At 53.7% G+C, this 25988-nt stretch overlaps 2 protein-coding genes across 5 annotated transcripts; one reads left to right on the plus strand and one right to left on the minus strand.

Moving 5' to 3' along the window:
• Positions 1-3706: 3706 nt before the first annotated feature.
• On the minus strand, positions 3707-9213 carry CD40 (CD40 molecule). Of its 2 annotated transcripts, XM_048962531.1 has the most exons (9): positions 8042-9213; positions 6872-6953; positions 6610-6735; positions 6377-6520; positions 6115-6214; positions 5352-5413; positions 5170-5268; positions 4976-5001; positions 3707-4709 (listed from the first exon to the last, which is right to left on the minus strand). In XM_048962531.1, exons 1-9 carry the CDS (start codon positions 8105-8107, stop codon positions 4566-4568), a joined length of 849 nt encoding a protein of 282 aa, XP_048818488.1. In that variant the 5' UTR covers positions 8108-9213; the 3' UTR covers positions 3707-4565. The 2 variants fall into 2 exon arrangements, with proteins under 2 accessions (XP_048818488.1, XP_048818489.1); XM_048962532.1 differs by lacking the exon at positions 4976-5001 and having other exon boundaries at positions 4626-4709; positions 8042-9212.
• Positions 9214-9471: 258 nt separating this feature from the next.
• Positions 9472-25757, plus strand: NCOA5 (nuclear receptor coactivator 5). 3 transcript variants are annotated; one of them, XM_048962528.1, is made up of 10 exons: positions 9472-9623; positions 11671-11857; positions 12420-12527; positions 16282-16348; positions 19694-20080; positions 20272-20387; positions 20601-20727; positions 21718-21917; positions 23046-23375; positions 23783-25757. In XM_048962528.1, the coding sequence occupies exons 2-10, from the start codon at positions 11695-11697 to the stop codon at positions 24430-24432; spliced, it is 2148 nt and encodes a 715-aa protein (XP_048818485.1). In that variant the 5' UTR covers positions 9472-9623; positions 11671-11694; the 3' UTR covers positions 24433-25757. The 3 variants fall into 3 exon arrangements, with proteins under 3 accessions (XP_048818485.1, XP_048818487.1, XP_048818486.1); XM_048962529.1 differs by lacking the exon at positions 9472-9623 and having other exon boundaries at positions 9675-11857; XM_048962530.1 differs by lacking the exons at positions 11671-11857; positions 12420-12527.
• The last annotated feature ends 231 nt before the right edge of the window (positions 25758-25988 follow it).

The raw sequence follows: 25988 nt of genomic DNA on the forward strand, positions 1-25988 counted from the left end.
TCTGTCCGACATCTTTCTTGTAGGATGAGGCTGAAAATGGGAAGCAGCACGTCCCAGCTTGCAGGCCCTTGGCCCTTTGCACGTGTGTGTGCAAGGTGCAGCTCATGCCCCAGCCCCACTGCCTGGCACCCACGTGCTCGTCTGTCTCTGCCGCCGCCTTGCACATAAGTGGGCTCCTTGGGAGACTCGCTCCATTTTTTTTTTCCCTTTAACCTTGAAATGCAATTTCCTCCCCCAAAATACCCTTTTTCCTGTAAACAACATCTCTTTAGTGAGATTACAGCAGAAATCCCTGAGCTGCCGGGTCCCGGGCACTTTATCACCCGGTGAGCCCCATCCGTCACGGCCGTGCGTGTGTTCCCACGTCCCGCCCCGGCTGCCGGGCGATGCTCTTTTCATCATTTTTACAGATTTATTTTACAATAATTTAATTTCATCCTCAGCCCTGGGAAGACGAATTGGCCTCTGATGTGACGGGGGGATTCAGCGCCGGTCTCATAAATTTGCTGCCTCTACGCGGAGCTCTTTCCGAAGACACCAATGAGAGCGGCTGAGCGCCGAGGGACGCGCCGTCAATCTCTGGGTGGCTGCAGGGCTGTGTGCTGGGCCGGGTGCTGAGTGCTGAGTGCTGGGTGTGTGCCTGCCTGCCCCCCGTGCAGAGCCGGGCATGGCACGCGCCGTGCCAGCTGCAGCAGCTTTGCCAACGTAATTAAACTCGAGTGACTCCCCTGCCCTCAGGCACAGCCCCTCATTTCCCTTTGATTTATTATGTCTTCTTAATTCATTTAAATGAGTCTCGGGTGTTTGCACAGGCGGAGGGTGCTGGCGGGAGCTCTAATTGCTGGAGCGATGGGAAGGCAGCAGGGGGGCCCTGGGCACGGCCCCGGGATGGCGGGGTGCCCCGCAGTCCCCCTGCTGTCCCCAGGCTGGTTGCTCTGCTGCCGGTTCCCGTCACTGCGCAGTACCTCGCACTCATCCCTGTTGAATTTCATCCTATTCTTTCCAGTCCATTTCTCCAATTTGTCAAGATCATTTTGAATTCTAATCCTGTCCTCCAAGATACTTGTAGTCCCTCCCAGCTTCGTGTCATCTGCAAATTTAATAAGCGCTTTCTCTATTCCATCACCCGGGTCTTTAATGAAAACATTGAGTGAAGCAGAAGCGGGGCGAGCCCTCGGCCATCTGAGCAGCACGTCCAGATGTGCCTGGAGGAGGCAGAGCTTTGCCCCACGCTGTGTCCCCCAGCACGGGTGGGAGTGCTGGGGGTGCTGCCCCAGGGATGCTGGGGGCTGTGGTGTGACATGGGGGTGCAGGGCCCTGCCCCAATGGGGCCGTCATCCATCCCTTTAATTTAAAGCAAAAAGCAATTTACAAAATGCAAACTGCTGCTATGGTGAGCTGTGTGTGTCCAGGCATAGCTTAATTTCACAGTAAGGTTTCAGATGCCACAAATGGCCTTTCTCAGCATCAGCCCGCATCCAAGCCAAGAGCCTTGCTAGCTGCTGAGCAGTCCAGAAACAACTCTTGTGCTGCCTGCACAGCACGCAGCTCCACATGCCGTCCATGCACAGCCGGGCTGATGCTGCCCAGGTTTGGCACTGCCCAGCCAGCAGGGCTCTGCTCTCCTGCAGTAAGAGGGGCTATGGGCACCTCTGTGCAGCTGACAGCATCCTGGCAGCGTCGGCCCAGAGCTGGCTCTCCCATGCTGGCTCCTTCCACGTCAGAGTTATAATTTCATGGTCAGGGGCTAGGAGGTTTGTACACAGAGATGCATTAGTTCTGCATTTAGTGATAGTTGAATAATTGGTGTCACATCAATTAGATCTGTTCTTGGATGCTGCAGTGATAAGTGCTGCGTGGAAGCGCTGCGCCGCAGACGGGTGGGATGCAATGGGATCGGGGCTGGGGGCAGCAGGCAGAGTGCACTGCTAGGGTTGGACCTGCGTGCACAGTGCTGGCCCCACGAGGGGGCTCGGGTGGCACTGGGGCCGCATGGAGAACACAGAGCTCGTGTTGCTGCTGTGCAGCTGGGAGCCGTCAGCCTTGCTCCTGCTGCAGGCTGTAGGCAGAGGTAATTTGCAGATGACAAATATCCCCGACAGTAAATATTTTTCCCACCCTCATCTTTCTACGAGCAGATAAGGTGGCAGCACCGTGGCAATACGGTTCCTGGAGGGAGACAAACTCTTTGGCAGTCTTAAAAGTCTATTGTGTCCCCGCAATTATTTATAGATAAATAGAAGAAAGCCAATAAGCACAGAATGGAGCTGCACAGCTGCATTTGTTACAATGATGATGATGTTATCACTCCCTCACACCCACACAGTGCATGGGAGCTTGCTGCTGGCAGCAGCCAGATCCCATCCAGCACAAGGCAAGACTGCCTGCAGGTTCCCTCAGCCCCCCCACCTCTCTGCTGTCTGGCCATGGGGCTGCTTTGCCCCATAGAGACCCATAACTCTACCAATGCATCCTCTATGTGTGGCTGAGCCATGTGGGCCTGGGGATGGATGGCTGAGGGGGCCGGGGCTGCTGGTGGCACAGCATTGGTGTGACCACAGCCCACCCACAGCACCCTACATGGAACCAGGCAGACGTGTGCCATACAGGGTCTGGGATCCCCCAGCCCTGTACACCCCGACACTGCATCCATGTGGGCTGTGACCAGTGCCAAAGGCTTGGCTCCACATCTGTAGGGTCATCACCCCAACGCACAGCGGGGCCGAGCTGCACTGCCACGCACAGAGCATCACACAGCGCCTGGGAGCCCTTAACTGGACTGCAGGGAGGGACGATTTTTCATTGCTTCCGTGTAATAAGAGGACAGAAGTAAGTGACTACTACAGTTCGTTCACTCGGTAAAGATTTATACAATCACTTCATCCGGTAATTGGTATTCTGGGGAGAGAGGGAGCTGCAGCTCCAGCACCCGCCTCTATTTGTTTTCTCTCTGTCTTTCTCTCTTTCTCTCCCCTTTTCAGAATGAGTAATTTTGTCCCTCACAATCCCATTTAAACAGCATTTGCAGAGTGAATAATTAGTTACATTCAATTAGGTCTCACGCTCTCTCCCTTCTCACTTTGGGGGACAGACACACTAATGAGATGGCACATGCCCTGCATGCAGGGGCAGGCGGGGAGAGGTCAGCATGGGGGGGGAAGGGGGGGAGAGAGCACAGCTGAAGTCTGGGGCCAAGAGCTCCGTGTTTGGGTCCGAGGGCTCTGTGCCCACATGATGCCAGCCCTCTGCTGGCAGTGTCACCAGGAGTGGGGTCACTGCATCCCTGGGGTGGCTGTTGGTAGGGCTGTGCAGTGGGGATGCAGGGCCATCCACCAGCACCGCCGGCAACGCGCAGCTGATGCAGGACAGCCGCTGGCATGCTTTTATCTCCCTTATTAAACCTAACATTAGGTTTTAAGAGCAGCCTTAAATAACGTGCCTCTGCCTTTATGGAAAAAGCTGCTCCGAGTTGCAGCTGCTCCGGGCTTTGGGATTTACTGCCTTCCTGATGCCACGCTGCACGTGTGCAGGTGGTGGGTGGTGGGCTCCGACTGCAGCCCCCGCCAGGCTGAGGGTGGGTGCTGGGTTCCTTCCATCCCTGCCCGGTGAGAGCACGATGCCGGGGTCACCGCTCGGTGCAGATGGAGGAGCGGGGAGGGGCAGCCCAGGCTGTGGGCCATGCTGCTCACGCACACCGAGAGAATAATTAAAGTTTAAATGCCATCTTTTTTTGTCAACGGTGTGGTGGAGAATAATTGAGTGTAATTGTTCCCACTGTAACGGTGATGGCAGAGCTCGGAGAGGAGCAATAACCGCGGAAATGTCAGCAGCCGGCAGCATCGCAGCTCGGGCCGGGCGGTGGGGGCCGCATGCGGCGCAGAGCGCTGCGGGGACGAACGACGCGGGGCCGGGCGGGGCCGGGGGCGGCCGAAGGGAGCGGTGCCGAGCCGGGCCGCCCCCGGCAGAGCCTTCGCCTCGCGCTCGCTACGGGACACGGGGCGCGGGGCCGCCGCAGGGCGCCGCACTCGGCCGTGACCCTTCCGCCCCCCGCGCGGGGCTGTGCGGGAGCGCTCCGCCCGCTCCGCGCCGCCGGCGGCCCCGCAGCGCCCCCTGCTGGCGCCGAAACGGCCGCGCACCGCCTCGCGCAGAACCGCGCTCCGGACACGCGTGGGTCGGGGACTGGGATTTTTGGGTTGGTTTGTTGTCTCCACGCATCCCGTCCCCGCCGGGCCGGCACCGTCACGCCCTGACACCGAGCCGCCGGGTCCCGCCGTGGCGTGGGGCCTCCGAGGGTCCCCCGGGCAGAGCTGCTCTTCAGGTCGGCTCCTGCGTGGCATCCCGTCGGGCTCCGCCTCGGTCCCGCCACGGGCTCTGCCCACCTGTGGCCCTGCCCGGCTCCTCCGCAGCACGCCGCTGGGTGCCCGGCCCGGCTGCGCTGCCCACGTGCGGGCGGCTGTGCCCCGTGGCATCGCCGCGCTGGGGCCGATGCTCACCTCCCGCCCCGACTGCAGGGGGGTCAGTGCTGGCCCTGCCCGCTGCTCCTGTCGGGGGCAGCTCCCGCACTCTCACAGCTGCTCCTGCTCTGCGATGCGGCTCTCCTTGCCGTCCTCCTGCGCTACGGGCTGCCCTTCCAGCAGGGTCTCCTGCACCGGGAAGTCCACCTCCTCCGGCTGCTGCGTCTCCAGCTCTCTGGGCACCTCGGTCTCAATCTATGTGGGGGCAGGAGGTCAGGGCCAGGAGCGGGCTCAGGGGCAGGAGCAGCGGTCACAGCCCCTGCCCACAGCCACATCTCTCCACGGGAGCTTCCTGTACTTGCTCCTTCTGCAGAACAGGGGCCTCACCCCATAGAGGTTCCCTGCGTAGGTTCCTGGTGGCCCTGTCCCCAGTGAGCAGCCCTAGGATAGCCCCTGCTCTGCAGCCCACACATCCCTACCATGCCAGCAGGGACCCCAACCCACAGCTGGAGACAACTCACCTGCCTCGTTCCACGGCGCCTGAGGTCTGCAGGGAAAGGAGAGAAGGCCACCATTGGGGGAGGTCCTGCCCTGCCTGGCCCCCAGCCCTCCAACAAGCTCGGAGCTGGAGAGGCTGGGTGCCACATTGCCACCCCCTGAAGGGCCTCCCCATTGCTGGTAGAACTGCCGCTGCCTTCCCTACTTGACTCCTCACCTGTGTGCACCAGGCAGTAGATGCAGATGCCCACCAGGCAGGTGACAACCACAGCTGTGATGGGGATCAGCACCGACAGCGATGAGCGCCGGCTCGACTCTGCCAGGGGATGGGGACTCAGAGGGCTGCACAGAGCTCCAGCCCACATCAGCTCTGCAGCAGACAGGGTATGGAGCACTTACCACAGATCACATCTGAAGTGTTCGTCCCCTTCACCTTCACCACGAGCCCCTTTTCCTCACAGCTGCAGGCAAAGAATGAGACTGCGTCACCATAGTGGGAGCCCCACAGCCATTGGGCTGGGAGCCAAACACGTGCAGTCAGCATCCCCTGGGCCCTGGGGGTGTGTGGTCGGGGCACAGCAGTGGGGCTCCTGGGGTGAGATGGGGATGGAGATGCCAGGGCCCTGTCAGAAGCTGCTGAAACTGCCAGAGGTGGGCATGTGCCTTGGGTTGACGCACAGGAGGGGGACACTGGGGCTGGGATGCTTCAGCAGCTGCAGAACAGCTCAAAGATCTCTCAATGGCATGCCACAAGTGACTCAGTGGGGAGGTAATTTCTGGCCATAGACAGGAGCAAAGTGAAATCCAATGGCTGGCAGCTGAGGCGAGACTAATGCAGTCCAGAGGTAATGCTCACATTTCTACCAAGGAACATGAGTAACCCTTCAGCTGCTTTTTATAGACAGGAGTGAGCTGGGGTCTGGGCCCCATCCCCTGAGGTCTGGCATTCCACACACACTGAAGGAATGCCACAACATCTGCCACCAGCTCAGCCACCTGGGTCTCACTGCACCCTTCTGCCCTCGCTCCTGCCCTGCACCAGTCTGGGGCTGTGCCCCACAGGGGCCATCCCGGTGCCTCATCCCAGTGCCACAGGGCAGGTGGCAGCAGGGGATGTGCAGAGAGGAACAAGGATGGGGCACAGGGTGCAGCTGACACTGACCTTGTCCAGAAGTGGCACGGCTCAGTTTTGGAAGATACATTGGAGAAGGTGCCTTCTTCACAGGGCTCACATGGTGAGATCATCCGGGCTTCAGCCACGGCTGGAAGGGAGTGGAGGTTGCACAAAGCTCAGCAGCAGTGCAGCCCTCACAAAGCTCTGGTAGAGCTCCATGCAGAGGAAGCCTCCATCCCTGGGAGCACCTGAGGTCGATGCCTCCAGCACATGGGGCCCATTGCAGGGATAGGAACCGGCTGGGTCTCACCTGCCACAAAGCCAAAGCCCTGCTTGCAGGGCTCATTCTCCACGCAGGTCTGGCAGCTGGCATCAGAGCAGTGCATGCCAGCCCGGCACTGACACACAGTGTTGTGCGTTGCATTTCCATGTCTCTTCACGACGAGGCCAGCATCTGTCAGAGGGAGTGGGGACACAGTGAAGGTAAGCCTGGGTGGAGTGCAGCCCCTGCAGCCCCACACGCTGGGGACATGGAACACTTACTCTCCTCACAGATGTCATGGGGCATGCAGTGCTTCTCTTTAGTCCAGCTCTGCTGGTAGTGACCGTTGTCACAGGGTGTGCAGACAGAGCTTTCTGTGTCGTTGCATTCAGAGGCCAACTTCTTCCCTGCAAGAATGGTTGGTGAGGAGGGATAAGAGAGCACTAGTAGTTGCTGGGGCCACTGTGGCATGCTGCTCAATTGCCAAACGCAGCCCCAGCAGCCATGGCTACACGGCCCAGGGAGGAGAAGGTATTTCTGTACCTGGCTGGCATCGGTTGCAGCATTTGCCCTTGTGCTCATACTGCTTGTCAGAGCAATTCACAGCATCACCAGGCTGCCCGCACTGGAAGAGATGAGACCCATGAAGAGATGCTGCTCTCCCACACTCCTGCACAGCCGCACATCCTCCAAGCCGTGCCCCAAGGTGAGGTTTTCCTTGCACCACACTTCCCATGCCTGGGCTAACCACAGACCGCAGCAGATCTGCCTGCACTGCCTGGCACTGCCAGCGCTCTCTTTGAAGTGGGATGGCAGTGGCTCCTGTAGGGCGGCCCCGTACTTTCCCAGGTTTCCTACTAGGTGGTGACTGCTCTTCACCTTGGGCCTCTGCCAGTGCCACCAGCGCTGCAGTGCTGGGCAGGGGGAGCAGTGCCCACCGTGCCACCAGCCCCTTCCCCGGGCAGGAACATCAAACCCACACAGGCTGCTGTCTCCTCGCTTGGTCACCCCCGACACGGTCCTGTGGGCTGTCCTGGTGTGAAGGGGCACTGCAAGGCCTGGCTTGTGATGCCTGACCCTGTACAAGGGAACTGACCCCCCCACCATGTGTCTGTGACTTGAGGCAGGAAGGGGAACCGAAAGGGTGCTGAGACACCCCACCCTGCCTCTGCCACCCTCCCCAGAGCCCGGCCTTGCATCGAACCCACAAGACCCCACAACAGGGCTCAGCCATAGGCTGCCACAGCCCCTCCAGCAAGGACAACAAGCCCCATGCCTGTCCCATGCCTTGCCTCGACATGGACCGGGACTCCTGCTGACAGGGAACTGCCCACATTGCCCTCTCCAACAACGGCGACGGGGATTTTGGGGCAAGGGGAGGCAATATGGAGTAGGAAGGATAGGAAACGCCGAGCCCTTGCCGGGGGAATCTCAACCACGAGAACGAGGAACGACGAAGCTCTGCGCCCGGGAGCAGGAGCCGTGCTCGGGGCACCCAGCCAGGGGCTCCCCGCATCCTTCCCGGCACCGCGCTGGATGACGGCCCCGGGCCGCTCTCGCCGGGACCGGAGCTCAGCGGCCCGACGGCGCCGGGCGCTCTCACCCGGAAAGCGTCGCCGCAGCCCGGCCGCCCTGCGGGCCCCGCGGCACAGAGCGCAGCGGCGCAGCTCCGGCCCGGCCCCGATCCCCGGCCCCGCGGGACGCCGCACTTACGCCCAGGAGCAGCGCGCAGAGGAGCCCCAGCAGCCCGAGCCGCCCCATGGCCCGAGCCGCGCCCATCCGGTCCGATCCGAGCTGCGCCGCCCGTCCCGTCCCGAGTCCAACCGAGCCGTGCGGGGCCGGGCAGCCGATATTAACGGCTCGACCCGTTTCCGCCCAGGAAGGGGCCGCAGGGGCCGCCCATCCTGCAGTCACCGGGCTTGCACTCCTGCGACGAAGTCCCCACCGGCAGCCCCCGCCGCCCCGGGACTTTCCCGGGCCGCGGAGCGTAGCCGAGAGCTGTGCGGGGCCGGGGCGCTTCCCGCCGTCCCCCCGCACGGTGCGACCGGCCCGGCACGGCCGAGCTACGGGTGGATGTCAGCATGCAGCTGCCTCCAGCTTCTTTCTGGGTGAAGGAGGTGCGGCCGCAGGCAGGAATCTGCCATGGGAAGCAGAGGGATCTTTGTTCTGGCCCCAACAGCTTCTTCCTCAGGCAGAAGTGTGAGGTTTCACTTCACTTTTAAAAAGTCCTGAGAGCCCCTCAGCGTTCCCCACAGGCTCTGGTATCTGCATAGAGTTCCCAGAAACACAGCAACCCGATACGGGAAGAGGCAAAAGAGCAGCAGGGCTCTGAGCCTTCCCACCGCCCCGGCTCCCTTCCCTCCGTCCCACAGCAATCCCCGAGGAAGTTCCCATCCCTTAAGTTCTCTGGACACTTCCCCATATGCAGGTTTGCAGCACGTGCTGTGGGGGGGACTTTCAGGGTCTGCGCCAACCCAGCACTGCCATCACAGCCTCGAGGACACCGCGTATGGTGCCGCCATCCTCCCCGCGGGCACCGCTGCAGGAATGGCCCTGCTTCCAGTGCTGCAGGAGTCCAGCCATGTCCCTCAGGCTGACCCCAGGTCCAGCTGCAGCCCAAAGCCCTGCCTCCCGCTGTTGCCTCGTGCTGTGCCCTGGCCGCAGGCCATGCACTCCACATTCCCCGCCATGATGTCATTTCCCAGAACCGATGCACTCAGGTGCACCCAGAGCCCCAGGGAGCTGTGAGGGCAGAGCCGAAGCCGAAGGCACGCATGGGAATTTCTGGGCCTGCCACTCGCAGGCTCAGCCTGGGAAGTCCCGACCATGTCTGGGCGCTGCTGCACACCGGGACGGGCGTCCGTGCCCTACCGGCCCTGTGGCACCGGCCTCACCCCGAACCGGCACTCCCGGCCCAGCTCCCGGCGGCGCCCGCTCACCGCCCGGCGCAGCACGCAGCGCCGATCCACTCCACGGCGGCCTGAACGCGGTGGGCTTCGAGAGCGCCGCCCCGCGGCAGCGGCCCCGACGGACTACAAATCCCATGGTGCTTTGCGGAGGTGGCCGCGAGGCACGCCGGGAGCCGTGCTCGGCGCGAGGCCTCCCCCCATCCGCCGGCAGCCACGGCGGCGCGCCGTACGTCAGTGCGTCGCGCCGCACCGCGCCGTAAAGCGCGAGTCAGCGCCCTTCCGGCGGCTCTCACCTCCGCGCTTTGCGGCGGCGCCGTGCGGCAGCGGCGGTTGGCGCCTTTGTCCTGGCGGGCGGCGGCCTGAGACGGAGCGGGCCCGGCGAGGCGGTAAGTGAGCGGCGGGCCGCAAGGAAGGCGTAGCGCAGCGCGGAGCTCCGTCCGTCTCGGGGCCGCGGGGAGGCGGCGGGCGGCGCCGGTGGGACCCTGTGGCCGCCTGGGAAGGGCCGGGCCGGGCGGCTCGGAGCCTCGCGGTGCGCTGTGGGTTCCGGGCGCCGCCCGTTTGCCACCGGTAGGGTTTTATTCGTTTCGTTCTGCGGTGCTCGGGATCGCGGCGCTGGGTGTCGGAGCCGCAGTTCTACTCTATGGGGTCGGTGAGCTGCGGGGCCCGCCTCAGCACCGCGATCGCCCAGCGGTGGCTGGAGGCCCTGAGCGCTGTGTGACACCTCGGTGCCGGGCCGTGATTGGAAGGCGAGCAGCCGGGTGGAACGCTGGGGCTTCCTTCCAGCTGCCACCCCTCGAGGAAAGAGAAGGGAATCTTCCTTAAGAACTTCCATGCAGGAAGGAAAACCTGTCACACTGTGGGTGTCTGCGAGCAGCCCGAGCTGTGCTGTCGGAGCCCGTCCTGCACGGTGCCCACCTGGCTGCTGTGTCCCCATCCCGTCCTGCAGTGCTGACTCCCTGTCTGACTCCAGCCTGCTCCCTGCCCTGTGCTTCCCTGCCGACCTTGGCAGAGCGTTGGGTTTCTTTCCCCTCAGCTGCAATTGTAGGACCCAAATCTAATGCCTGTGTGAGGAGAAATGGGGCGAGAGCTGCTGCTTCTGATGGGGTGGGTGAAGCTGTGTGTGTAGCAGGGGAGCAGACTCACAGGAGGACTGAAGCAAATAAGATGTGAGCGCTGACCTTTCCTGCTGGTTTTGGGGTGTTTCTGCCCCCTTCCTGTTCTGGAGGTCCAGTTCATATTGAAACAAAGCATTACAGTGGGAGATGTTCTCTGCCTTCCTCTTCTGCAGAGCTGTGGGAAGGGGGACAAGTGATACAAATGTAAATTCAATTGTCTTTTAAAATAAAAAATCATAATCCAAGTGGTATGCCTCAAATCCTGAACATGCTCATTTCTCATGCCAAGTGTGGTAGAAGTACTCTTGTGACACCATTTTAAGCTTTTGGGTGTTTGGCGTGTTTATTTAGATAATGCTTTTAGATTGCAGTGAATGTAGATTAGAGGCTGTGTTGGTTGGAGGCATCTCATGGCAGATACCAGAAGTTTCTGTTGATTTACTCAGCTTCACAGTATTTTTTTTTTCCCCGAGTTCCTTCCTATCCTGTATTTCTGCAATGGATGCTCAGGGAGGGATTACACTTCACTCTTCAAATAGTTTTCGACCTTGTAGGTCCATCTTGTAATGGTGCATCCTTGATGGGTTTTTTTTCTTTTGCTTGGGCTGATGGGTTTGGTCTGGATGCTGCGGGTGGATTTGTTTCCTTCCCAGTGGTGTGCTGGAGCTGTGGGTGCAGTGGATGTTGCTGAGTGCTCCAGCTGGGTTTGGGGTGGTGATGTTCCCTGCTGTGGACCCGCCTTCAGTGGGAGGTGGTGGTGGTGGGGCTGCTCAGCAGTGGCATGAACGAGAAACTGCTCTCCCCTTTGGGAAAGGGATCCAAGTGTGGTCACTGAAGCGCATTTAAAAGTACTCTGTGACATCTTGCTGAAAGCCCATCGAGAAATAATTGGGTCCTGTTGTGTGATGTTGAGTGTTTCCTTTCTGCTTGTTAAAATACCGCTTAAACCTCAGCACTTCTTACCAGTGAACAGAAGAAACAGATAAAACAATGCGTGTATCAGAAAGCTGCATTTTCTTCAGTAAGAAATGAGTTTAAATTCTATTTTAGCTTGGAGATAAATCACTAAAACACATCCATGAAGTAGATCAGGCTTCCTACCTCTCGGTGTTACAGGAAGCTCACCCCAGATGCTGCAATGCACGTTTTTTCCTGCCTTCTGTGTCAGTTGTGTTAAGATTTCTCTGGAGCGAAGCTTGCGTCAAACAGACCCGGTTGGCTTCTAGTCTGCAAAGCTGTTAAGTTTAATCTTGTTCCAGTTTAATTTTAATGTCGTGGATTGAAATTATATGCGTGGCCATTTCTCTTTTTTGCGAAGAGTTGGATTTGGAACGAAAGCAAAATGGCCCGAGGACGCAAGAGCAATAGCATCAAACAGAGCGACTTCACTAACAGCACCAACCCTCAGGATTTAGAGAGAAGACTTTTTGTCGGCAATTTGCCCACAGACCACATGACTCGTGAAGAAATGGAAGAGATATTTTCAAAATATGGCAAAATCAGGGGTTAGTATTTTATCTTATGCCTCTCTGTGGCTGGGAATTCAGTCAGAAATATAACTGTCATGCTTGTCGAATGCTGCTTGCTGCTGATGAGAGGAGTGACTAATGCTTTCCCTCAAAAGTGACCTTTTAATGATAACTTTATCTGCCTGCACTTTCTGAAAAAGTAATTCTTGGAGTACTGCTGAAGCCTGGTGCGTATGTACGAGCATGCTTTATCTCTGGGGCTGTGGTGCCATGTAATATCAAGCAAATCTGCTCTTTCAAGTGACTGCGCAGTCTCTTAATCAAGTCTCGGTCACTTTGTGGGCTGATACTTTTGGTCACTGCCTTGTCAGAAGGAAGCTGGTCTGTCTTTGTGGAACTGTCTAAGAAATACGTTTCAGAGTTCTTAAGCTCTGCGTTTTGATCCCAGTAGATCTGGGTCTCCCCTAAAACCTGCCTGGGCCTTTCTGGGCAGAGCCCCTTTGCTTGTTCCAGCTGCTGGGGTGATGTGAGGCCTGGGTGTGGGATCCTTGCTGTCCTGTTCTTGTAACTGGTCTTGCCCTGCTGTTAACTTTTGCAGCCCTCAGCATGTACCATGGCTATGGGTTCGTGCAGTATGACCGTCTAGAAGATGTCCAGGCCGCTCTGGACGGTGAGAAGGGCCGCCTTTATAAAGGGTATAGATTAGGTAAGGAAAACTGACCCCTGCTCTCCTACCTTAGCATGCGTTCTGGTAGACAGAGTGCTTTTCTTCGAAAGCTCTCTGGAAAGATCATTGTGTGAAACTTGCCTGGCATTAGTCTAAAGTCACTTTTACCAGGTATGTATTTTCTTTCTGAGTTATTTGCTGTTAAGTGCTGTGTGATTCGTCTGTAGCGTTTTCTCTTGCTACCCGGGTCCCACTCTGAATTTGTTTTTGTGTTAGTGTTTGAATGGACCCATAGCTGATCAACATGTAAGCCCTGGGAAGTGTTGGGGGGGACTTCACCTGCTTAGTGCTAAAATTGGTTTGTAAACCATTACTGGGCTGCATCTTGATGGATCCAGAGGAACTGGTCACAGAATTCAGTGGCCCGTTAGATAAGGACACCTTAACTTGGATTTTCTTGCACCTGGGACATAATCTGAGTAGCCCTATAAATACAAAGTGCTTTAAAAAGGCCTTTTCAGAAAGATGAAAATAGTCCTTCTGAATCTGCTGGCAGCAAACTGAAACAAAAGTGAATGGTTGGAAGTCTGAGCCCGATCTGTTAAATGCAAGAGAAATGTAATTTCCATGATTACTTAAAGAAAAGCTGTTTGATGTAGGGAGGAACCAAAGGAGCAGTAAATAGCAAGATGGGGAAGTAACCAGTGGGAGCCTGAAGGTGGAGGTGGTGGCAAATGGACAGGAGGGGAGGAGGCTGCAAGGAGGCATCAGGGCTGGTGCTGCCCAGTCCAAGAGTCGTTACAGGAACAGCTGCAGGTGTCTCACATGCTAACATGTAATTATTTGAAAATGATATTTCTAATTAGGAAAGACCACCCAGTCTGCAGTTAATGTTTCTTCGTGCTCTTTTAGAAGTCAGGTGTTTTTCCACGCAGTTTCCACTTCAGCAGCAAGCTTTTAAAAAAAGAAGTGATAATAGTAATTAAAAAATGACAGCTACCAAAACTGGTCCTCCAAAAAGATTAAATCTGAGATTCAGTGAAACAAAGACCTTCTGGAGCTCTTAATGTTTTCCTCCGAGCTTTGGATATTTGGGGAGTTCCTGGGGCATTGCTGGGAGCACCCAGCTGGCAGCAGCCCCAGCAGCAAGTGAGCTGTGATCCCTTCTTACCGAGTGCCTGGTGGGGGAACAGCCCAGTGCACGTCAGCCCTGTCAACCTCGTGTTCTTGTACTGTGAGTTTGCTGGATGAAAGTAGCAGTGTTGATGTAAAGTGCTTTTGTAAGATGTTTGGTTTGATTAAGAAGCTAGTGCAATTAAAAGCAACGTAGCATTAAATGGTGTTGAAATGAATTTTGGTGCAGCGCGGATGAAATTGCTCAGTGTGTTGAGTGGTGTTCTGGAAGAGTTGGTTCCTGGCCATGCTGTGTTTTTGTAAGTGACTTGGAAAGAAAACACATTTTTATGGTTTAAAAGAGGGAATAAAATAATGAAGATTGAGTCACTGATGGTGAAATGATGTGGACTTCTTCCGAAGCCGAATGCAGGCAGAACTGAGCTTTTAATAAAGGCAAATGTGAAGATCTGCACCCAGCAAGAGTGCCTTTGTCATCCTTCCCTGTACCACAGTTGTCTGGGGGTTGGGGGGGTTTGGTACGTGTGGGGTTTTGCTGTTGGAAGGCTGCGTTCTGGTCTGCCTGGTTCAAAGGGAAGATGCTAGGCTGGAGAAGCCTCAGAAGAATCTGAAGGCTGAGGAGTGTGAAGAACGTGCCCTAGAGAGAGGCTCAGGGTGCTGTGATCTGTGTTCCAGGCAGACCTGGAGATAAGAGAGTTGTGGTCTGGTAGATGGAGATATGACAAGTCCGTAAATGGAAATAAATGGTTCTTCTAAACTGCAAAATAAATGATAATTGGAATCATTTATCGGATCTTTGGTGGTTTGTGTGCTGTGGAGATTCTTTGATCAGAATTGGACGCTTTGCCAAAAGATGAACTCTGGTCAATGCGCTGCTTGACTTGAGGTAGGAGTGCAGCTGAAGAGCCTTGGCACCTGTGCTTGCTCAGAGGGCTGTGCTGTAGGGTTGCAGCGGCTCTGTCACCTCCAGCTCCTGCAAGATGGAAGATTTTCCCTTTTTTCCCCCCTCAGAAGCTTTGTCAGAGTTCAAGTTCTTCATCTGTACAGACTGTTGGCATGAAATAAAATGTTATGAAATCACTTTGTGTGAGAGGAGGATCCCTGTCAGAGGCGTTTCTGTCTCCTGTGAAAATATTTTGTCCAGATCTAAATCATTCTTTTTAATTTGAAAGAAATGTATGGGATTGGGTGCAAAAAATCGCACATAGAAACCTATGGTGGCGTTTTAAACAGAACAATAAAAATCTCAAACTGAAAATGCAGATAGTGTCTTGCTTAAATATAAGAATACTTTTCACTAAAGTCAAATGCTAAGTTAAACGCAAGGAAGGTAGTGACTTCAGGAATGCAGCGTAACTGGTAGATATAGAGGCTAATAGCACGAAGTGAAGGGCTTTGAGAGTGTCTCCTCTTGGGTTATGCTGAAAGATCCCGAAGTGCTGGAAAGTGTTCTGGTATCTGCAGTGAGTGGCGCTGTGTGGGATGTGTGGCCGTTCAGCTTTGGTGGCAGTTTGTTGTGCTTCCAGGCTGGTGAGCGCTGTCCTGCTGGGTGCCCGGCGTCCCCACGGCTTTTGTGCCTCTGCTTTCTGATAGAACAACTGGAGCAAAAATGAAGTGATCCCTCCTGGAAGGATAGTTTGGGAAGCTGCATTAACACTCAGCCTGCCCGTGAGGCACTGTGTGCTGTGTGTGGCTACTTCTAAAGCTCTTGCGAGTCAGCAAAGTTTAAAAAACAAACCTGATTTAAAGTTGTAATTGTTAGGATCTAGGTTTGCTTTTTTCTTTGGAAAGTTCTCAGAATAAGCACTTAATCATTTGTTTGTCCCTGCCCCCCTAGTGCATGATTCCATCCTCACTCAGCTGTTACAGAGGGCTGTTTCCTCAGTGTGGTGGTATTGGCCCCCGTTGGTTTGGGGCAGCTTCGCTTTGGTTTAAGGACAGAACGCTGCTTCTTCAGCTCTCTTACTTCTGTGTTTCACTTCGTGGTGTTTTTTGGAGATGCTCAGAAGCCAACCAGCTGTCAAATGTCTGATCTGTTGCTTCTCTCTGCATTCAGTAGCAGTGGTGCTCGGGTGCACAGTGTTGACTTCACGAGGAGCTCGTGCTTCAGGCTCCTTGCATCCTGCTTCCTCCTGCAGGAAGCTGCACAGTGAAATGCTGCAGCAGTCCCTCAGAAGGCAGTTGCATGTGCCATTTGAGAGCCCTCACGTTTACTAGCTACAAGGGTAGCAGCATTTCTGCTGAACAGGTCTGGCTGTGAATTTAAGACTGTTGGGCACCAGCTTCCTTTCTCAGAGGTCTTCAGACTCTGCTTTTTCTCCTAGAGTCCATGAGTTGTAATCTGTTTGCTCATAGACTGCAGAAGAAAGAGGTCCTCTTATGGAATGAGGAGTCTGGATGTAGACCTGAACTTAAAGCGGTAGAACTTCACTTGAGCTGTCCACCCTATTTTGAAATCAGAGAAGTCCATGAGAATTTCCCTGCATTGTACTATCTAAACTTAATAAAAAACCTGTCAAAGTGACAATGTCTCTTTGCTGAATGAATTTTCTTGCACCATCTGGATGTTGTTAAGCTTAAGTTGCTTTCGTTTGAATTGTGCTGATGATCTTTTTTTTGTTCCATAGCATTGAACAGATGGGTTGATTATTCTTTACAGATATTAATAAAGCAGCGGAAAGAAGAAATATGAATAAGGCTTCATCAAGGTCCAGCCCGGCACGAAGGTAAAGTACCTGGAAGCAGTGAGTTATGCTAGGAAGGTCAGGCTTCTGGGGCACGAGCCCGGCTGCCTGTGCTAAATGTCTGTCTCTCTTCCCTACTGCCACCTCCCCACTCAAATGGAAGAGCTCGAGTGAGACAGCTGGGATGTGGCTGCTCCACCTTTTAAGAGCCCTTCTGGCGCTGGCACCTCAGGAGGCACGAGGGAAACCTCGTGTTTGCTGCTGTCACTGCAACTAAGTGTTACATTTTGCAGCACAGGTTGTAAGAGACTTGTGAGGAAGAATTAACTTGCTGTTTGCTCCTGGCTCGAGCATCAGAATGTGATGCACGTGTGTGAGCCACAACCGAGGGGCTGCGGTCTTCTCAATGGAGAGAGCTTCGGGATCTTGCCTCTTCTGATACCAAAAGCTTCCAGTACTGAAATGAGACTGGAGAAGTGCATGCAAGTAAAGTGCAAGGCAGTGTACGTGTCTCAATATTGCACTGTCCCATCTGTGTGTGTACTTCACTGTCAGTGTGCAGAACCAGCCCTCGTCTATGCAGTTACACCCAGAGGGTGCTTCTGCCTGCCTTCTCTGGCTTCCCAGCCCTGGATGGGAATAAAGCTCCCACACACCCCTCTGCATATGAAGTCACAGGCATGTGGATGAAGACCTCCTTTTTGGTAGCACTGATAGGGAGTGCTCGAAGACATGCTGTGGCCACCGTTTGGTATAAGGTGTGCATTTCTTCCAGTTATAGTATAAAGCTTTGCACCCGAGGAGTGTTGCATCTGGATTTGAAAATAATCAAGCTCTCACATGCCCAGTGTGTTCTACTAGCTTGACCTGATTTAAAAAAAAAAAAAAACTAACAGCAAATGGGGAAGAAAGTGTGACTTGTGACATCTGCCACCAAAACTCAGAGAAGGAGCATCTGCAATCCTTGATGTTTTGTATGTGCTGCATTTCTCCTGCATAGGGCCAAGTGCGTGGACAGCAGGCCCAGGAAATACTTCATGCACGAGGCCAGGTGTTAAGTTATGGATGAGCAAGCCGTGGGCCTGGGTACTGTCAGATGTGCTTGGCAGTGGCATGAGCACCACAAGAATGCCTCAGGTGCTGGTGACAGACCTTTGGCCTTGGTGATGCTGCAGCATTTGATGACGAAGGTACCCAGGTAGTGCTGCAAGTGTGAGAAGTAGGTGCCAATGCCATGGATGTTGGGCCTCGGGCCACGTTGCAGAAGATGCGTGGCAGGCACCAGTGCTGTGGGCATTGGGATCTGTGTGATCCTGCATGCACACGAGTCTGTGCCCCTGAGGAGCACTGAAGGCACGTGAGCACTGGGTCTGGACCACCACCGTGGCTGCCAAAGGCATAGGGGCACTGCCACAGGCACAGGACTCGGCTGGTGCTGTGGATGCCCTGGCCCTCCCGTACTGCTGGCGCTTGGTTCCAAGCAGCAGCAGAGGCACAGACCATGATAAGGATGCAGGCACTGAGTCATGAACAAGGCAGCAGAGACCGGACTCTGCACCGCACTGCAGGTGCGTGAACAGCAGCCGTGGGCCGTGGGTTTCTGAGCCCTGCCGCAGGCCTGGGCAGTGTTGTGGGCACTGCAGGAGGTGGGCTGTGGTGGTGGAGGCAGGAGGCTGCTGTGCCTGCATGCCTCTGCTGGCAGCAGGTCAGAAAGCAGAGGGACCCAGCCTGCTGCCACGTCTGTAGTTAAGCTGCAGTTGTGCACTGTTTGCTCTGGAGCTTCGTCTCTGCAGATAACGTGGCCTCTTCCGGTCACCCCCACCCCAGATGGAATAAATGTCATATTGCAAAACAATTATACTGCATCTGGCTGTTTTGCTACGTAGTCTTACAACTACAGAAAGGTCAAGTACTCAGTGTCCATCAGAGCAAAGCCCAAGTTTTCCCTGAGCTTCTGTTGTCGCTCATTGCAGGATGGGGGAGGAGGGGGTAGGGGAAGACAACATACATCTCCTCTGGGCTGTGGTTTTGTACAGATCTCAAACAAAAAGTGGATTTGTGTGCCCAAGAGTGAAGGAGAATGCACTTGCTTTTTTCTGAGCACGATGTTTCTCTAAGGGGAAAAGGCTTGGTATGCTTTCGGCGGCATCACAGTAGTATGTCCCAGTATTTGTTTTGTATATGAAATTCAGAATGTCAACAATGCTGTGTATCTCTCCCAACAGCTGGGTGTATAAGCTACCAAAGCCTGCACTTGGCTCTGCACGTCCTTCTCATTTCTGTCTGCTCTGCCTCATACTGAAATGTGAGTGCATCTGACTTGTTGCTCCTGCTGTCTTCTCCAACTGACTACACAGTCAATGCAGTGTAGTGGAAGTGGATTTATATTCTACTCATCTTTCATAATCTAGATGAGTCTGATAGAAGACTTTCTATTTACAAAACAGACTTGGAAAAGCTTTTTTTTTTCCTTTCCCTGTGGTTGCCAGTATCATGTGGAAAGACCATTCCAAGCATGTGAAGCTCAGTAGTTTCTCTGCAAGATTTGATTAGGTTTGGTTTAGGCTAAAAGCTGTGTTTTCTTTGGAAAACAAATTATGGCCTGGAGAAAAACCTACTGCTATGGGAAAGATGAAGCCTGGAACATCGCCCTCTCCTCTGAAGACGGCGCGGTACAGAGTCTGAATGAGATGGATCATTCAGATGTGACAGAGAATCCTGCTCTCGATGATGGTGTGGTGTTGGCTGGGTTTGGTACCCTTTTAACACGGGGCATCATAAGACTGACTTTCTCCAGGATCTGCCCGTTCCCTGTGGGCACACGTCGTTAGCTCGTTGTTTCTGCTCGCAGCACAGAGCCAACCACAGCACAGAGCCTGTGTGTCGCTGCTCCCAGCCAGCTCTTTTTGAATCATGTGCCAGTAACAAATTATTTCAGGGTTCTGCTGTCAGTGACTTGTGAATTTAACGGATCCTTGAATGCTCCTAGCTGTCCCATATTTCTGGGTAGCAGGATGCAGCACCTTACACTTTCTCAAGGAATTTGCAAGTGCACGTTTGATAGATGATCCATAGCTGACGGCGGAGGCCGGAGGCCTTGAAATGGTGGTTTCTGAAGTGCCTGTTCACTCCTTCCACAGGTGTTCTACAGTTTTAGTGATGCTCCAGTAGGGAGCTTTCTCGGAGTCGTTTAACTGAGATTAATGTTGTAATTAAGATCTTCTCCGAATGTGTTTGCTTTGAGAACTGTGTTTTGGGGCAATTCTTGTTATGGGATCAGAGGGAGGATTCGGTTGCTGAGAGAAGGTTCGCTTTGGTATCTCAGGTAAGAGACGTGGGGTAAGCTGTGTGGGCAGCAGTCTAACAGTTGCCCTGGTGTTTCCTCAGAGAGCCCTATGCCTATGGGGATGGCCGCGATAACAGACGCGATCGCTCCCCTCTGCGGGGGAGCCCACGGAGAGACCCCAGAGATGGCAGGGATGGTAGAAACGGGCGAGATTCCAGAGACACTCGAGATATTCGAGCCAGAGACATTCGTGATGCCAGAGACCACAGAGACCCCCGTGACCTGCGAGACCTTCGAGACCCCCGGGATATCAGAGATCCAAGGGACTTGCGGGACCCTCGTGACGTCAGAGATTTTCGTGACCCACGGGAGCCGCTGTACGATCGATACAGGGACCCACGGGACATGAGGAATCCGAGAGACATGAGGGACCCGCGGGACGTGAGGGATCCGCGGGATATGAGAGACCCTCGGGACCCTTTGTACAGGTAATGCCCACGTGTTTTCATAGCATTCTTGCCTTGTGGTTACATCGGTTTGGGTGGCGCTAGTCCTTTAACATAGGAAAATTGCTCTGGTCGAGGGGAGCAGCTGGCTGCCTCGGTAAGGAAATTTGAGGAAGGTTTGCGTGCGGCACATTGGAGCATGGGAACCAGTGCTGCTTGTGTCCATGTTGCAGACGAGACGAGCCTTACGAGCGCTACCTGCGCGTGGATGACTACTATCGGCGGAAGGACGACTCCTACTACGACCGCTACAAAGAGCATTTTGACAGAGCGCCAGTGAATTCAGAAGGTCAGTGCCTTGGAGACTGCTGGCTTTGTAGGCACAACCGCGTTCTCCTCTGGGAGGATGTAGATACCTGCAGTGCTAAGGGTGGACGTGTCCACAGCACTGCCTTCTGTGCCACTAGGTGGCTTGGGGGCTGAGCTCAGCTGTGTGCACTGCGCTGCTCTGAGCAGATCCAAAGAGCCTTGTTTGTTCTGTCTTTCTGTGGCTTGGTTTCAGACCGTCTGAAGCGTGAGGAGCGCCGCCGAGAGGAGCTGTACCGTCAGTACTACGAGGAAATCAAGAGGCGCTTTGATGCTGAGAGACCCGTTGATTGTTCTGTGATAGTGGTGAATAAGCAGACAAAGTAAGGAAGTAGTTATGACTGCATTTGTTGTCAAGTGGTGGTAGATGGAATTAAGCTTAGTCATGCCTTGAAGCTGTTTTTCATACGGTTTCCCTTGAGAAGAGTGGCTTTAGAGCCTTCAGAAAACCACAGCCTCTGTTGCTGTTCTAGGAATGCTGAGTGGTTGAAGAGGAGGAGAAATATTGTTATATCTTGCACTTTAATTACATTGCCTTCTTGTCAGCTTACAGCATGTCTTCTCCCAAAACTTTACATTCTCTTTGTATAACCCTGCTGTCATATCAAGCTATAGCAGCCTGTACTTGTATCATTCAGCCCATGAATAGCAGAACTTGTTAACGTGTGCAATCAGCAGATAGCACAGAGATGTCAATGTGGAGTCACAGGGTTGTCCATTTCAGAGCTCCCGTCAGATTGAAAGGAGCTAAAATTTGCTTCAGCTCCGTTCAGTCAGTGGTTATCTGATCTAAATTGCTGTCAGATACTGCTCAATACTGTTAATCAATGTGCAAGACATAAAATCACTGCTGGCAGTAGTCGTGAACGATATCAAAAGCATGTATGTAATTAACAAGGAAAATCTCATGCAGCAGTCTGAACGCTCAAACCTTCTTATTGCATTAAATGTGAAACTTCTAATGTAGAAATAAAAATGCAGTGCCAGTAGAAACATATGCTTGCTTTTGCTGGAAGCAAAAGGGCTGAAAGCAATTTTAGGAGTCAAATAGGCTTGTGTCAAAAATGCTGGCGTGTTCTGTGGTTTGGAGAGCAAGCAGAGTGTTGGGAGCAAGGGTTTACTGCTGCACCTGGCACAGTGCAGGGAGTGCTGTGGTGATGGCACTGGTCTGTTCATCTACAAATGGAATTATTGAGAAGTAGCGAGGATCAGTGAAGCAGGGAAAAACAAACCTGAGATGCAGCACACGAATGTGAAGGGTTTGTTTCTGTACATTTCTGACTTGTGAAACTGCTGGCTTTGCTTTGTGGCAGGGAGTACGCGGAGTCGGTGGGGCGGAAGGTGCGGGATCTGGGCATGGTGGTGGACCTGATCTTCCTCAACACAGAGATGTCACTGACTCAAGCCCTGGACGATGTGAGCAGAGGAGGATCTCCTTTTGCTATTGTCATCACTCAGCAGCATCAAGTTCACCGTTCTTGCACTGTTAACATCATGTTTGGCACCCCACAAGGTACTGAGGGCTTAGCGGATTGTGTAGGTTTGCAGTCGCACCCAACAGCACGAAGCACTGCTCTAGAATAGGTTTTCTCCAGTAGTTGTTCTTCTGTGCTGTGACTTACAGGTCTAATGTATGAGTTAATGGCATGTCATAAATGTGAACCTCATGATTTGCAAAATTCTGCAATACCTTACTGTCAGAAGGACTGTTTAATTTCTACCAGGAGAGAATCCTGTCAGAGGGTTGTGCAGGCACGCCAGTCTTAGGGCTGTGATCATAAGCCTGTTTATGCATTGTTCACTGAGGTAGATTTTTGGCTGCAGCTAGGCTTTCAAAAGTTACTTCTCTCTTATTGTATTCTCAAGTAATGCTTTGTCAGGTTTGTCTGTGGTACCTGAATGCATGCTCATTGCTTTTTGTGTGCTTATTGACTGAAGAAGCTGGTTTCTTTTAGCACCTGATGTGGCTGTGGTGGGGTGTTTCCCTCAATTCCAGTAGTCATGCAGCTTAAGCACACTCAGTGGGCTTTCTACTGCCTTTTGTTTTAGTTCTTAACTGCTTTAGTTCGACATCTGTTCCCCTGCCAAGGTTTCTCCTTCACTGCAGCAAGCAGTGTGTCAGGTCTGGTAAGAACTCTGGCAACTGATTCGTGCACAGATCTTTTCTAGGCATTAAATATTCTTCACTTGATCTTTAGCATATCCCTGTGACTGTGCTGCTCTGGGAACCAGAGATGAGATGTGCCTTGAGAGTGCAATTCTGGAGCCTGTCCATGGGCTCATCCAATTGAACAGCTGGAACTCTCTCTTCTCAGAGCACAGAGAATTTGTGTGGAAGGTAGAGGGAGCTGTTTCTCTTTATTTGAATGAGAGGCACGAATGGCCTTTCTAGGCTGGTATGAAACCTTCTAGGAGCTCTCAGCTGAGAAAGGAAGGGTTGGCCTTGCTGGGTGATAGCTGTGAGACTCCTGTTGGCTTAGGAAATGGAACTCTTGCCATGTGCCAAGGGAGCTTCCCACGTCTGTGCTTACAATCCCTGGAGGTGCTGCCTGCTGAACGAGACGTGCTGGTGTGAGTGAGGGAAGGCGCCTCCAGCTAACGCCGCTTTGGTTTGCTCACAGTGTTTCTTTCCCTCGTGCAGAACACCGTAACATGCCCCAGGCTGATGCCATGGTGCTGGTGGCCAGGAATTACGAGCGCTACAAAACAGAGTCACGGGAGAAGGAGCGTGAGGAGATCGCCCGGCAGGCTGCCAAGATGGCAGATGAGGCCGTTCTGCAGGAGAGAGAGCGCCCGCCCCCCATGGAGGAGGGGGCCAGGGGGGGCCACCCCCACCCTCCAGGCATTCAGACTCTATTGAACCTTCTGGCAGACAATCGGTATCTAACTGCTGAGGAGACTGATAAAGTAATTAATTACTTGAGGGACCGGAAGGAAAGGTTACTGAGGGGGAGCACTGATTCTCTGCAGGGTGAGTATCTCAGCCCTGAACAGCACTAGCAGTCGTATGGTTCTGTGGGACAGAATGTCAATACTGGGGTTGTAGAGGAGTCCTAGTGTTGTGACATCCTTACAGAGTGCCTTTTTTATGGAGGTGGATGTGTATCCAGGAGTCCTGAGACTATTCTGGTCTTCACGTGACAGAAGCTTTACATGGGATTCTCTCAGGGAAACCACAATGCTCCCTAACTGGCTTGGCAGCTCCACAAAGGGCAACAGTTCTGTCGAGTGGTTTGGGTTCCCCAGAGCTGTGCAGCATTTCTGATTAGAGGGTGGCTGTTTCCTGAGATCTGTGTCCTTAGCTATCTCACCAGTTTCCTTTAGGTGTCTCTTCAAGGACCTCTGCAGAGCTTTAACTCCCTTCCTTTTCTTCCCCAGCACCCATGTCGAGACCATCTCTGGGAGCACCTTCAGCGCCATCCCTGGGCAGTCAGTCCAGCCTTCCAAGCTCTCAGACTCATCAGGGTTCACAGCCTCTGGTTTCCGCTCCTTCTGTTCCAGCATCCTCTGCTAATCCTCAGCAGGAGCTCCAGGCAAAAATCCTCAGTCTCTTCAACAGTGGGGCGGCAGCAGCAGCTGTGGCAAACAGCAGTTCTGCCCCCACTGTGGGCACGTCGGGTGGCACTCCCAGCCAGAACTTCACTAACATGACCAGCAATCAGGCCCGATCGGCACAGATGAGTGCTGGAAATTTAAACCCGGCCCAGCAGAGGTTGCAAACTCCAAACACTCAGCTTCCTTCTCTCCAAGGCCCTTCCAGAAATGCAGGTCCAAGACCTGGAGCTCCTCCACCAGCTCAGTCGCTTTACGGTCAGCACCAGAATCGTCTCCCTGCGCCTGGCGCCGTTCCTGCCCAAAGGCCAGTATCGTCTGGTATCAACTTTGACAACCCTAGTGTACAGAAAGCCTTGGACACCCTGATCCAGAGTGGTCCTGCACTCTCCCACCTAGTCAGTCAAACAGTGGCCCAGGGGCGAGCGGGGTCCTCCACCCAGCAGCCTATGGGTTCCTACCAGCGACACTATTAAAGCTGAGCTGTCAAACCCTTTTCCCTACCCTTTGTCATTCCATATTTCTAGCTGTTTAAAGAGTCTCCTGTCCCTGACGTGGGACAAATGCCCCTGGATATGCATGTCCTCTCCACTTGGTTGAGAGTGTACTCCCAGTGGCATTGCTGCTGAGTGTTATAGTGCTGCCCTTCCTCACCTTGGTCTGGATAGCAGTGTTTGGAGAAGTCTCTTCTGTTTTCTCAGTGGCAGGATTTGCAGAGAGCCACTTCGGGTATTCACTTGTTCTGTCCAAGCCCAGGAGTTGCTGCAATGGCAGCCCTGCATTTTCCTCACTCCTGTGGATGGGTGCACCTTCACACTGTGGTGCTTTCTGGTCTTAGTATAGATTTGGGCCCATTTTTGGGAAAATGACACGAGACTGAGAAGAGCAATACCTGCCTGGGCCTTCCTGGGGTTGCAGGTTTTTGGAATGGTCGCTGTTTCTTTGCTTTTTTTCTTTTACTTCTGTTTCTTTCAGTGCCATCTAAGAGGAAATGCAGAGGTAGCTCTGGCAGCTGACCTCACGTGGCGTGTGGCTGCCTGCTGTTCTATGAGCCAGGCGGTGCTGTGCAGTCCTGCAGCTGGGCTGTCCTGTCCTGGCACAGCGAGGCTGGCAGAAGCACCTCACCTTGCCTGGCATATGGGAGCTGACAGTTTTGTTCTGACTGCAATGGGGGATCTGAAATGGGGAGATCCTCCAGCCGAGGCAGAGACTTTAAATGGTCTATTGATAAAACAAAACAAAATCAATCCTGCACCCAAGTAATCAATTTTAAGATCAGTCTATTAAATTCTATGTATAAATTTCCTTCTAATCTTGCTTTGGGGCAGCTGGTTACGTTGCCCAGCAGCTCAGCCACAGCCACGCTGATGTGCTGCTGGACCTGTCTGCAGCCACTTCCCAGGTGGTCGATGTCTGCTCTCTGACACTTCATCTCGGTTGGTGTTTTGTCCATCTCAGGGGGGGAGGCAGTGCCAACATGCAATACTATAATTTTATATGTTCTTTCAACACTTTGGTAGCTGCAGCAGGCAGTTGAGTGGATCAGGCAGTGATACTTCACCGTGTTTTTAACCAGTAACATACTTTGATACCAGAAAACAAAACTTCTCTAACCATGCGGTCCTTCTTTGCACAGCCTTCTTGGAGTCTGTAGGCTTCCTGCAGAACCAAAAGATGCTAGGAGAGCAATGTTCTTGGAGCAGAGGATTTTCTTGTCCGAGGTGGTTTGTGTTGTAGCATTTTTCTCTCTGTGCTGTTAACGAAAGGACGTTACTTTTTAATAAAAAGGCAGGAAAAAACATTTTTGTTGCATTTTTTTATGCTTCACGGTTTGAGTACTGCTGGAATGTGTTATTCCTCTGCTTTGCTTATTCTGCTGCGTTTGCTGCTGCTCTCTTCCAGGTAAGTGCTTCAGACATTGCCCAGTGCTGGATGCAAACCATACTGTGCCCTTCTCTTCAGAATTGTCTCCCTCTTTGCTTTGCTTTGGTTTGGTTTGCTCACAGTGTTTCTTTCCCTTGTGCAGAACACC

The sequence above is a fragment of the Lagopus muta genome, chromosome 16, assembly GCF_023343835.1.
Source record: "Lagopus muta isolate bLagMut1 chromosome 16, bLagMut1 primary, whole genome shotgun sequence".
In the NCBI taxonomy this organism is placed as follows: domain Eukaryota; kingdom Metazoa; phylum Chordata; class Aves; order Galliformes; family Phasianidae; genus Lagopus; species Lagopus muta.

Bases quoted from the DNA above. Each gene is read 5' to 3' on its own strand.
- NCOA5 (XM_048962528.1), top strand. From the start codon at position 11,695: ATGGCCCGAGGACGCAAGAGCAATAGCATCAAACAGAGCGACTTCACT. The intron at 20,081-20,271 runs GTAATGCCCACG...TCCATGTTGCAG, and splicing joins CCTCGGGACCCTTTGTACAG to ACGAGACGAGCCTTACGAGC. The intron at 20,728-21,717 runs GTAAGGAAGTAG...GCTTTGTGGCAG, and splicing joins GTGGTGAATAAGCAGACAAA to GGAGTACGCGGAGTCGGTGG.
- CD40 (XM_048962531.1), bottom strand. From the start codon at position 8,107: ATGGGCGCGGCTCGGGCCATGGGGCGGCTCGGGCTGCTGGGGCTCCTC. The intron at 5,269-5,351 runs GTAAGTGCTCCA...ATCCCCTGGCAG, and splicing joins CACTTCAGATGTGATCTGTG to AGTCGAGCCGGCGCTCATCG. The intron at 5,002-5,169 runs GTGAGGAGTCAA...CTTTCCCTGCAG, and splicing joins CTACTGCCTGGTGCACACAG to ACCTCAGGCGCCGTGGAACG.